Source organism: Amphiura filiformis, chromosome 14 (assembly GCF_039555335.1).
Source record: "Amphiura filiformis chromosome 14, Afil_fr2py, whole genome shotgun sequence".
NCBI lineage: Eukaryota > Metazoa > Echinodermata > Ophiuroidea > Amphilepidida > Amphiuridae > Amphiura > Amphiura filiformis.
Window position 1 is genome coordinate 50,411,407 of NC_092641.1, and position 13,583 is coordinate 50,424,989.

Genomic DNA, 13,583 nt, shown 5'->3' on the forward strand with positions numbered 1-13,583 from the left:
GCGATTTCTAACGCCTTTCTGATTAGGCCAGAATGTTAGAGGTCATTTCATAATCAAAAGAGTGAAAATTTATCTACACCCGAGTACTTCACTTGCTACGAGTCGCTTATGACTCAAGGTCAAAATCACCTTTCAACCCAAATTCACTTCAGAATGTACAACAAAACACACTGTTTGATTAAGTTAACAATATCTGAATCTTAACAGACAATTACTTCATTCACATTACATCTCACAACATATGTCACGTGGTATATCGAAATGAGACACTTTTGGGCAGGATCGTAAATGGAGAAATAGCCAAAAATCTACCCAGGGGTGATTTTTTTTCTCAATTTTGGTTTGTTGCAAATGTTTAAAATATTGTTTGGTAATTTCAGACTGGAATATAACTGGAATCTTGTATTTTCAGACATTTTTCAAGATTATTCTTACTCTCAACATTGCCAATAATATTTTTAAAGACCGATATCTCAGTTTCCAATTTTATAATACCATAATTTGCGAACTCAATATCTTCGCTTAGGAATGTCCGATTTCATTGGGGAAAACGGCGCTGTGGAGCAAAATATCTCTATATTTAAGATATGTAAAACACTCAAAATTGATAACCTGCCCGAAAGTGTCTCTTTTGATGTAATCTGAAAATTTCCAAGACTAGTTATAAACATTAACCTTTACAAAACTTCCTGGGGAATTACATGCCATATCCATTTCACATTCTAGGGGAATACCCAATCCATAACTAGTCCTGACTTTGTTTACTGTAATTACATGAAAGGGTATTCCCAACTTAAAATTGTAAACAAAGATACATGATTAAGTTAAATCTGGGCACATCACTAAGGTAATTACTAATTAGGTATTAAGCATGTTACGCAAGCCATTATGTTTTGCTTAGGTTGCATATACATTTTCTATACCAAATTTGTCTCGAACCCTCTTTGTTGTCATTAGGCAGTGTTTTGTTCTTAGCGTATTTCATCACCACTCGACAAATTGCTACACCAAGTAACCCTTCAACCAGCCCGGAAATACCAAACAATGATGGAAATGTCAACAAATCTCCAAAATTAGGATCTTTTGGAAAGGTTAGTAAAATCAATGTAATAGTTAACGCAACATTTTGAACTCCTGTCTCGAAAGCTACCACTCGACAAATTGCTACACCAAGTAACCCTTCAACCAGCCCGGAAATACCAAACAATGATGGAAATGTCAACAAATCTCCAAAATTAGGATCTTTTGGAAAGGTTAGTAAAATCAATGTAATAGTTAGCGCAACCTTTTGAACTCCTGTCTCGAAAGTCCAAAAATCTACCCAGGGGTGATTTTTTTTCTCAATTTTGGTTTGTTGCAAATGTTTAAAATATTGTTTGGTAATTTCAGACTGGAATATAACTGGAATCTTGTATTTTCAGACATTTTTCAAGATTATTCTTACTCTCAACATTGCCAATAATATTTTTAAAGACCGATATCTCAGTTTCCAATTTTATAATACCATAATTTGCGAACTCAATATCTTCGCTTAGGAATGTCCGATTTCATTGGGGAAAACGGCGTTGTGGAGCAAAATACTTCTATATTTAAGATATGTAAAACACTCAAAATTGATAACCTGCCCGAAGGTGTCTCTTTTGATGTAATCTGGAAATTTCCAAGACTAGTTATAAACATTAACCTTTCACATTACAAAACTTCCTGGGGAATTACATGCCATATCCATTTCACATTCTAGGGGAATACCCAATCCATAACTAGTCCTGACTTTGTTTACTGTAATTACATGAAAGGGTATTCCCAACTTAAAATTGTAAACAAAGATACATGATTAAATTAAATCTGGGCACATCACACAATTAAAAAGTAAGGCAATTACTAATTAGGCATTAATCATGTTACGCAAGCCATTATGTTTTGCTTATACATTTTCTATACCAAATTTGTCTCGAACCCTCTTTGTTGTCATTAGGCAGTGTTTTGTTCTTAGTGTATTTCATCACCACTCGACAAATTGCTACACCAAGTAACCCTTCAACCAGCCTGGAAATACCAAACAATGATGGAAATGTCAACAAATCTCCAAAATTAGGATCTTTTGGAAAGGTTAGTAAAATCAATGTAATAGTTAACGCAACATTTTGAACTCCTGTCTCGAAAGCTATGGTACGGCATATGGTGTGGGACTGCTTAATAAGACGAGCCATACCGTAACCGATGCTAAATCCAAGTAAAGGCAGCGTGACTGAAGCGAACCAAACTTTCCAACCGGAAGTGAACATCCGTGGATTGATGATTCCATTCAGAATGATCACTATGGGAATCCCAATCATTGATAAGATACTACTAATCTGTGAAAATAAACAAATCAGATGGCGATAAAGTAAATTAATCAATCAGGTGGAAGCTATGCAAATATGGCATAAGATATTGCAGAGTTGGAAAGACATTTAGGCATCCCAGGCTAGGCACCCGGGGGGGGGGCACCCCAACTTTGGAGGTGACGCGTATGTAGGGCTAAAGACCCCATTTTTCAGCATCGCTGTCACCCAAAGACCCCATATTTTTTTACGAACACCTGCTCGCTCCGCGCTCTGTCACCCGAAGACACCCACTTCTTTCATTTGATCTGTCACCCAAAGACCCTTACAAGTTCAATTTGAACAGCAACTTTCATTTATCACTGATTTTGTTACTTATTTTGAAAAAATAAAGAAATTTGAAGCCATTTAGAACTAGAAATTCGATTTTCGAGGTTTTTGTGGCGCTGTTTTGGTTCTCACCCAAAGATTCCATTTAAAAAAAAGGGCATGATCTCACCCAATGACCCCATATTTTTTACATTTTGCTCTCACCGAATGCCAAAAATCGTGCTCTCACCCAATGACCCCATATTTTTTACATGTTGCTCTCACCGAATGCCCTTAGTGCGAAAGCGCCAGCCCTACACCTATATCCATTTCAAATTGAAGTGCCCCCGGGGCTAGGCAATCCGGGGGGGGGGGTCACTTATAAAAAAATAGGTGTCGGGGATGTGCGGCCACATTAACCCCCATTTTCAAACCGCCTGTCACTGAATGATCCACTTTTCATTTTGCTCTCACCTAATGACCCCATTTTTGAAATGCTCTCTCACTTTTAGAAATAAATGCTCTCACTGAATGACAACCAGCTGGTTCCCAAATAAATATATATATATCGATCACTCCACCACCACTTTGCCGCAGCGGCAGCGGTGCCACTCTGACGTTTGAGAACAAAATACGATTTTGGAGCGGTGCCGAGCGGTGTACCGCTCCGCTTGCAGAAAAGTACAAGCGGCATGATGAAGCGTCGCGCCGCTCATCGGCAAGCGGCAGAAAGTATGAAACCAGCATAAGTTGCTGAACGTCACACATTGTGACAGCTGCAGCCTGTCGGTTCCTATTGTTAAAGTTTTTTTGACGTCTCTTCCTTAAATTTCAACGAATTTCTTCAGCTTTTTCAATTAGACTTGATGTAATATAAGATATCCTGTGAAATTTACCCAAAATGGTGGCTGAATTTTAAAGAAAATCAAGAAAATTAAAATCTGACATGTTTGCTTCGTTCGCGTGCACAAAGCTCCAATGTGCGCAAAATCCTGTAAAACCATTCAGAAGGGTTCAGAACATATTTGCTATGCAGTGAATAAGGGTAATTTACCCATGTTTATCAAGAAGCAGTAATAAAACATGGTATTGGCTCAATTGTTCAACTCAAAACACAGAAAAGATATCTTACCCTTCCCAGAATCCTTTTCAACATAATACATCCCATCATTTCAACAATGACGCTCCCATTACTTATGTACAGGTTTCCTTTGTTTTCATATATTTAGAATCTAGACTTTCTGAAAATGGGTCGCTAGTAAACAGGTAAAGAAATAAATATATTTGTGTATGGAGTGTATTCGCTTGCATCTTAGTCGTCGTGTGGCCGATTGCGATAATTTAAAGACGGGGTTCAAGTTTACATTGTTGATAATCAAAATTGTAAGGAATTTTTATAATCATTTGACCACTTTTTATCTTAATTTAACCACAAAATGTGTTGTTTACAGCACTGCTAAGCGCCAATGCAGTTACCGGAGCAGATCAGTTACGTAATCCAATGAAAATGTGCTAAACAACAAGGGATAAAGGCCTTCGCAACCGGCAGAGACTGATTATGTGTGTTACAAAACATAACAAAATACAATGTTCTTTCTTGAATATGAAATCTCTTAACTAAGAAGTTCCATACTTTTGATACTATGTTTCCAGTGGCGTAGCGTGTGTCATCATATTGGCGGGGGCACCGACCATGACTGGGGGAAACCGGGTCTGATTGGTGGGCCACAAGCCGTTTTTAGGCACTTTTCCTATGACAGTACACCACTGCATATTTCGTTCATGAAACGATGAAAGATGATGTCTCTGAACGAGTTATTCTTGGCTTTTGAAACAAGTTTGCGTTCACATAAACGACGAAAGATCATACAGTCATTTATTTGTATTGAAAAACAATTGCAAACATCTTGTTCACTTGCTTTCATTGTACCGTATTCGCAAAAGCATTCGACTAAAGGAATCCACGATTATCCAACGAATTGTATGTTTTTGCCAAGTTTGAACTTTCTTTGCACAACAACTAGCAGCAAGAACAATTTCAACAAGTTTGTTCTAGCACTTGTTCAGTGCCTGTATGGGACCATGATAACCCCTCTCTGACATAACAAAATCCACCAGTCCTAAGCGCCTCGTTGGCCGCTTCGCGGCCATGCGCGCACCCCCTCGAGGAACTAGAACTAGTTCTAGTTTGTTCTGGACATTATGGTTGGCATACCTTTTCAACGTATGGTGCCCATCGCTTCAGCTTATATCGTATGAGCATCCCAAATGAAAGTGGTACGATAATGCTGACAAGAGATATGGTGATATCTTTGTATGGGATGACTGAAGTCTCACTCGTCCAAGATCGGCTATAGATGAATAAGTTCAGGGGCATCATTCCAAAAGCAAAGATGGTGGAAGCAGTTGTCATAACAACGCTGTAAATTGAAGTGGAATGGAATGAATTATAGTATTATTTACATTTGAAGACCTGAGCGCAAGAAGACCGTAAGTCCATTTGGCCTCTCATCATGTATACACTAAAGTTACGTATAGTTTCTTAGGGTTTTATAATGTTTAATACATGTTCCAGGGTGAAAACATCATGGAAGGTTGTGAAAGATTTGTTTTGGTCCCTGAGCTGAACATGTATAAAACATTACCAAACTATACGAAACTATACGCAATTAGTGTATACATGTTGAGGGGCCATGTGGACTTACGGTCTTCTTGCGCTCAGATCTTCATTTATACCGAAACTGTTGTGTGAATGTATCTGTATTGTATCAGCAAATGGTGGATAAACGAACGAAATGAAATATTTGAAACTATGGAAATATCCAGTGTCTTTTTGTAGGTGGTGGGTGTACGAGGTTTAAAATCCAATAAATTGTGCGTAATCTTCCCGCAAAAAGTGGAATTATTTGTAATTTGGGGTTTTATTGAGGCATCGGGGGAGGGGGGGGTTGTAGCTTTGGGTATTTGTCCCTGTCCCTCCCCTAAGTAACAATTAGGCCAAAAAAAATATTGTTGTGTTGCCCTCAAGTGGGAAAATGGGAAAGTTGGGGCGGACGGTCGGATTTCTTTTTTTTTTTTTTTTTTTTCCAAACCTTCATTTTTTAAAAAATCCCCTCAAATATTTAATAATGCTTCTTCAATTAGGGGACATTTGTCAATTTTGACTTCTGGATACCTGTTAGACATTAATTAAAGACTAGTCTTTCAATAAAATATTAATTTCAAGTGAAAAACATTGATTTTTTGAACAAATCTGTAAAAATCATCATTCAAAAAAAAATGTCGACCCTGATTTTTCACGATTTAGGGTAGGGCGGTTGAGAGCAACACAACAATTTTTTTTTGGCCGTCACTTCTATTTACTTTCTAACATGGTTAATGGCAAATCACACAATCAAATATTTCAAACCAGTGGGGTTCGGACGTGAAACGGATCTTTAATTTTATGTGGCCGTATACTCGCAAACTTATTTTACCTTAGGCATGTGTCTCCATTGGTCCAGTAGGTGAATAAGTTGGAGATTGTCCCTCCTGGTGAGCACCCAATGATCAACATTCCAATCGCAAACTGGGGTTCTATTTGTAATGCATGAGCCAAACTAAATGTAAGTAAAGGCATCACAAGGAACTGGGATATGACACCAATAAGAACACCCACTGGACGACGACACTGCAATAAAGAATATTCACATACATAGTAAAGGTGAATCACATTTTGAGTGCAAATAGTGCACTATTTGATTTCCAGGGGAAGCATCGCCCACAGTCCCAACCCAACTTTGTATATCAATCAATCAATCAATCTTTATTTCATTCAAAATACAACAATACAATAACAGCAAAACAACACAACACAAAATCCTATGCCCCCCGAGAATTAAATACAGTAAGCAAAATAATTATGGTAGCAGTTGTGTTCACCCCGTATATCCTAAATAAAGACAAATGTGTCAAAATTAAAACAAGCAGCCGATGCCTGTACACTTTAACTCTGATTTAAGATCTTATTTGTTAAAATTGGTTGAGAATTAAAGAAACGGTAGTTCTTCATATTAAGAATGCAATTTGATGTGTCTGATGTGCTCTCAGGTCCCAAAATAAATACTGTGTCAACGTTACTACCCCAGCCCTTAAGGGGGTTAGTTATGATATACATGTACCTGCAAAACAAGGCAATAACACAAGGTGCTTTTGATAAGAATATAATTTCACGAGCAAATAAAATTTTGGGTTGATTAGAAGCAAGCAAACCAAGAATTTATTTCATTCATACATGTCACAGAGTTGTTTATAACTTACAGTTTTGTTATTGGAGCGTAAATTAATGGCAATGTATCACGCGATGTATTCAACATACCCGGTCAACATGTTAAACTATAGGGTTAAAGTATACTCTGATCCATAACCGTCCACATAATTATTAGTAGGCCTACCTGGGGCTGTGTAGTTATTTCAAGTTGTAGCATTAGCGAAGCCAATGTTTTTTTGGCATCCTTACACCTTAAATTCGTTCTATTATGTTGTAATATACCGTACCTCATATGGTTTCTCTAGTGCTAGAATAAAAAATCCCTTTAAAAAGGGATGTGCTGGGACATGGTTGTTCACATTGAGTAACTTTATATTGAAAAAAGTCAAATAGGGTTTAATTCTGGTGTATGTCAAATAGCTCATGCACAGGTGTAAACTGGTTACAATGCACCGATTCAGTCATAAATTGTCTTAAATTACTCTTGGCAAACAAAATAGGAAAATAGTTTGTTTGAAAAATGTATTACCTCAGAATCTGATGAAATCATGGGTCAAAAGTTAAACATATTCGTATTCTTGACAGGAGCCTGTGCACTGTAGAAACAAAATATGGCAATTGCCTTTTTTATTCCTTTAAATGAGAGGAACAATTTAGTTTTGGCCCCATTATGGCCTCCGTCCTCGTGGGAAGCATATAGGTGCATATATATTGAAAAATGGAACCCATTCTAGTTTTATTGTTTGATGTGTAAGGATACCAAAAACCATTGGTACCACTAATGTAGCAAAATAGCAACTCAAACACACAGCGCCACATATTATATCTATTGTGTTTGTGCAGTTCTTGAATAGTACGACTAAAGTTCCAGGGTCTATGCTTAAACTATGGCACATTATTCAGTCATCTTTTGAAAATTTAGTCTTTAGTTTGATCAATCCGACATTTAGACGCTAACACATTCCCATTTTTGGCACACCCCCACACATACATAATCTTTTGAAAACCACGGAACTTTCACAAACCATACAATTCAACACTTAACATGTGTATTATGTGGCGACAATAATACTTACCGTAGTTTTGAGATCCTTGATACTAATTACGCAACCCATTCCTAACATTATCAACACCAAAATACAAGTAATAAGTATGCCATTGCCGAATTTTAGTTTATCGATATAGGCTGGAGGAGGTTGTCTTCCATCCGTGTCATTTATGGTGCTCATATAGAAGGTTGTGGCTAGTTCAGTTATCAATACCGTCTCCATTTTCAAGTGAGGTTATCATTCAAGAGCTCATGAAGAGTAATTTTGCTGTATTTATGAGAGCTGTTTCCAACTGTTGCAAATCGATGAGAGTCACTGCGCAGATTGACGATCATTGTCATATAAAAAGGTCAAGTTGATAAATAGACATGCTGTGATCACAGACCAGTGGCGTAGCAGCACTTTTTCAGAGGGGGTGATGGGTGGTTAAAGGGGGGGGGGGGGGGAAGACAAATTTTAAGGTGGCACCTTTTGGCGAAAAAATCAGTTAATGTTTGAAATGCGCGCGAAGCGCGCGAAAAATTTTGCCATATTGAAGCTAAAGTGGTGAAATATGGTACAGAATGTGAATAAATTCGCGTGAAGCGCGCAAAAATTGGCACTTTTTTGGTTAAAATAGCAAAATATAATGTAAATTTGGTCAGAAACACAAAAAAAGTCTTAAATGTCGGGGCAGTCACCCTCCCACAGGGGGGCAAGGGGGGGGCAAGACTTTTCACAGGAGGGCAGCTGCCCCTTGCCCCCTAGCTACGCCACTGTCTCAGACCACAAACATGGCCGGATGCGGAACATGGAATTATGAATTCAGGGGCTTGTCTGTTAGTTGAGGGTGCTGTACGTTCTTGCCTTTCTTTCTTCTTTCTTAGTCCAGCCGAAGCAGTTTCTGCTTCTTCTGCTTCTTCTTTCTTCTGTCAACATTTGACATAATTTGCTCTAGCCCATTAATTATTTTGACCGATTACAACCATTATTATGTTTTAATGAATCAAAGTGTATCCAAAACATAATGATTTTTTTTGACAACCCTGGATAACCCAAGAAAGCCTCTATTGAAGCTTATTTCCATTGGGGTCCATTTGAACACCGGGACGGGTTGGGAACAGTCAGGGGTTAACACCCTACTCTTTTCGAAACTGGCTGCGAAATACATGTACAGGTATGGCTCTCTGCACACGGGACCGACGGCTTAACGTCCCCTCCGAAGGACGGAGTACTTTCATGATTCATTTACCCAATTCTAATGAACCATGGGGAGAGCGGAAGTCTGAATTTAATCTACAGAAGTTGCCAATTAATTTCAGACTTTTTTTCCAAGTCAATATCCCAGCAAATCGCCGCCGCCGGGAATCGAACCCGGGACCTCATATGCACTAAAGGCAAGTACCCTAACCATTGCGCCACGCTCTCCCTATGATGATAAAATTGGATGTTTTACGCCCAATGTTTTGGTCTCAATATGAGTTTTAAAATATTAGACTCGACAAACTCATAGCTCGACCAATAAATATGGGCTCAATCGATCCAATTTGATATCAAACTTGGGCAAAAGCTCAGCTACCCCAATCTTTACATTTGACATGGCCCATTGGGGGCCAAAAGTCACGTATGAGTAATTTTGGCTTAAAATGTGATTTTTACCAAAAATGCTTCTCCTACAGATTACAAGGTACAGTAATGAGATTTGGACATTGACCTTTTGTTATAGCCCGGGCCTATGGGGTAAACACAGATTTGGGGTCAAAGGTCATTCAGGGGATTTTTGGCACATAACCAAATACTTTCAAAATGCTTCTTTTCCTACAGATTAGATCCACACGATAAACCAATACAACGTGACTCAACAGTAAACACGACATTAAACCACTATAAAAGTTAATAATATTGTTTATCGTCTAGCTTGTAAACACGCATTTCAATGCTGTATAGAGGTATGGGTATACCGTCGAACAACACCAATGAGCCAGGGGGGCCACTGGTCATTGACCAGGGGGTATCATGCGTGGCCAAAGATTCAAGTAAAAAGGGTCTTTTTTCATGATCAGGCACTGTACTTACGTATCGTGAATAGGGTATCTAAAACAAGAAAATTTGAGAAAAAGGGTATATCTTGTACAATAAATCAGTGTTTAGGGCCCTTTGAGCCAAATATAGCATGTAATAGAGGTAAAAAAATTATGAACTTTGAATTTGTGTTTTCCCAGTTATCATGAAGGGTTGACTGATTTACTTGCTTCTAATGGGGGCAAAAATAATGTCAATACTTATTTAGGGTATGAAATTGCACTTGTCATACTTGTGTCCCCCCGGGGGCCAATGATTTCATACTTATCGCAAGGCCGATGCACACACCATGCCGTTAGCAAGTATGTCTTCATACTAAGCAGAATACCTAATTAGCTCATGCAGTATGAAATCATAATGTAGCAATGGAGAGACACGTAAATGATAAAACGAAGAATTAGTTATTTTTAGTTAAACATGAATTTAATGTTGCCTTTTTATATCACACCATACATTCGTTTTATGCTCGTATCAAAGCTGATGCACCAGAGGTCTTCACACCAGGTCGTCATTTACCATGTTTACAGTAATTATGATTTAAAAGGAATACATCGATACATTTCAGGGGCCCTTTATTGGTAACATATACAGAATCATTACATTATATGAAAATCAGCTACAGTTGAGTTGCTCTATGAAAAAGGACATAAAAATTGTACCCCTGCTGCTGATCCCTACAAGTGTGACCACTAATTCAATAATTATCATCGTTGAGCTAATGAGAAATTAACTGACCAGACGTCCAGGAACAGAGACAGGTACAAAGTGACAGTACAGCTCAACTGATCATACTTTTCATACATTCGACCTTGCATGATTTTTGAGTTGACACAGTCATGAAAATAACTACCGTATTCACTCGATAGTTAGCACATGTGCTTACTATCGAGGGCTTTTGAAAACGTGCAAAAACGAAAAAAAATGAACAGCGCCATCCACAAAAGTGACAAAAGTGAAAAGGGTTTTGAGCAAATCATCGATACACATAGCTATATACGAACAATTAAACCTACGAATTTGTGTGTTAACTACATTAGCTCAGTTGGTAAAGCGACAGACTTTGAATCATCTTAAGAAGAGCGAACTGAGCAGGAGTTCGAGGCTCGTTATAAACTTTTCCGTTGCTTTATTTTTTATTTTGGGGTTTGAGCTTTTCTTGATAAATTTAATCTTTGTTTTTCATTTTGTTTCTTTATTGTTTTTTATTTGCTTTATTTTGTTTTGTTTTTTCTTTTCTTTTCTTTTTCTCCTTTCTTTCTTTTTTGTTCTATTCATACTGGGGTCATGGGTTATATACCTATATACGAACAGTTCAACCTGCAAATGTATGTCTGAACCCCATTAGCTCAGTTTGGAAAACGCCGGACTTCGAGACTCGATGAAGTTCAAATCTGTTCAGTATTTCACAATTTAGTTTTTTTTTTTGCCATGTTTGTTTTACATGTCTTTTTTTAACTACGAATATAAGCCTACATTTGACAATTCTTGAAGGTTTTTTGTGGGCTTTTTATTTATTTATTTATTTATTTTTACCAAAGGAACAATTAGAGATCAGTTGGATTAAAAGTGGAGTGGTTACATAACTCCTTAGTAACTGGATCACGCACTTTTTGAAGGCAAATAAATACGCTCATTTCGTTCTAATAGACAAAGTGATAATCGGATTACACGTAACACTTCGCTGGCGAATAATTGGATCAACTTTAAAATTTCACCCCTACATCCAATTTCATGCATTTCTACACCCATGCATGCTACACCTCAATGGCAGACATAGCTGTTGGGACACAATAGAACAATAAATGGCGTTGAATGCCATAGACTTTGTGTTGCGATCATATCGATCGTGGTGCAGAACTCAAAAGTGTGATCCAGCTGACAGTGATAATCGGATTACACGTAACATTTCCCTTGCGAATTGTTACGCATAGTCGTGCTAAAAGTCGGTCGATACATGTTGAACTCAGCACAATTCAGAAATACGCGTTTTTGCTTTGAAAATTCTCGGTCAAATAAAAAACTTTTTTTTTTTCCAGTAATGTTGAAAAAAAAAGGTTGAATAAAAACATAGTTCTTGGATATACATTTGAAAAAAAATTCCCGGTGTTAAAATTAGGCACGAAATTGTTTCCTGTTTGATTTTGATAGGACTCAGCTTCACCTAGACTGCGGAACTTAGTCCTCAATGATAGTCAGTCATTTATCTTTTGGTCGTTATATGACTATCATGATACATCTCCGGGGAGCAATTTCAGACAATTGCTTGGGATTACTGAGGCAGAGGTTAATTGAATCCTTTCATGACCACTGATGCATAGTCAAGTCTGACCATGCACACTCGGCACGAATTGAAAGACCATGTCACTCTCGACAAAAGAATGCATGCATGTCAAAGGTCATACGACACCAATTGGTGTTTGTTATGCTCATCGAAATATGTACAGTAGGTCCTTCCATACTTCTCCAACACACTTGGTGATCAGAATTCGTCTTTGGCTTCCTGTTATGTCATTGTTGGCGTATTTTTGGCCATTTAATCAGGGACTGGAAACAGATTATTGTCAAGCTATTGTTATCAGATTATCTTTTCGACCTTCGATTGTATTCGAGTTGCGCCGAGTGCGCTATGTTTGAATTTTATTATTTACTCATGTTGCCCTACTAAATATTAAAAAACATCAAAATATTCCAATATCTTTTTTAAATTATGTAAAATTGTGTAAAATGTCTATCCTTTGTCGAACACAATTTCTGTGTAGCATGGAAAATCATTTACATCATTGATAATTTTGTGGAGATACAGAATGCTAGAACAAACAAAATTATATTTTTTCTGGAATGTGTACACCGTACGCTTGGTATTCCTACTGATTTCGATACTGAAATAATTCTTAAGATGATGTTCTTTGAAGATTTATGTTGGCATTTCTAGAGTCTGTCATTATAGGCAAACATGTAGGCTCATTTCGCAATGTACAAGACAAGCCACGCGCTGTGTTGTAACTGTGCTTGGATTCGTACCAGGGTCTATTGATCAACGTATTATTCATGCTTGCTCAACTGAGGATAATTTGTAAACCAGCAACTCGCATGGTACAATGGGTGGAAGCCGTTTACAGTCCCTCCATATAGAGGCCTTGCATGTGACGTATCATCCCGTAAATATGGCGGACTACTCAAATGCATTCAATAAAAGCAAGATTGCAATCTACCGTGACAGTTCGTCTCACACACATAACCCTGCACTACGATCAAATAGGTTGATGACAACATTTGATTGAATGGACTGCACTCCGCTATAACTACGGTGAAGGACACCGGTTCAAATCCTTTGTCTGGAGCCAATCGATAACTTCATGCAGGGCCTCTATACGCTGGCGAAGTTACGTAATAATCGGATTAACTACCATAGCAATAGGTGAAAACAATTTTTGAATATACCGCGCTGCACTGACACGTTCACTCGGTACCTCGGCATTGAACCATATCATGCTGATCACTTGCACCTGTAAGATTAGTATCTTTAAAAAGACCAGTATTGTATTCAATCTATGATTGCAGACATACACAGGTGATTAGTTCAACCTGCTT

General features: G+C 37.9%; 1 protein-coding gene across 1 annotated transcript; it reads right to left on the reverse strand.

The window, feature by feature from the left end:
• Positions 1 to 1,292: 1,292 nt before the first annotated feature.
• Positions 1,293 to 8,240, reverse strand: LOC140170247 (ileal sodium/bile acid cotransporter-like). The gene is made up of 4 exons (XM_072193578.1): positions 7,959 to 8,240; positions 6,110 to 6,303; positions 4,849 to 5,053; positions 1,293 to 2,354 (listed from the first exon to the last, which is right to left on the reverse strand). The coding sequence occupies exons 1-4, from the start codon at positions 8,151 to 8,153 to the stop codon at positions 1,914 to 1,916; spliced, it is 1,035 nt and encodes a 344-aa protein (XP_072049679.1). The 5' UTR covers positions 8,154 to 8,240; the 3' UTR covers positions 1,293 to 1,913.
• Positions 8,241 to 13,583: the final 5,343 nt, after the last annotated feature.

What these genes read in the sequence shown, in the direction of transcription:
- LOC140170247 (XM_072193578.1), bottom strand. Translation starts at nt 8,153, where the DNA reads ATGGAGACGGTATTGATAACTGAACTAGCCACAACCTTCTATATGAGC. An exon ending in AATGGAGACACATGCCTAAG is followed by an intron (nt 5,054 to 6,109) that starts GTAAAATAAGTT and finishes TTCAATTTACAG; the next exon opens with CGTTGTTATGACAACTGCTT. An exon ending in GGGCACCATACGTTGAAAAG is followed by an intron (nt 2,355 to 4,848) that starts GTATGCCAACCA and finishes TTATTTTCACAG; the next exon opens with ATTAGTAGTATCTTATCAAT.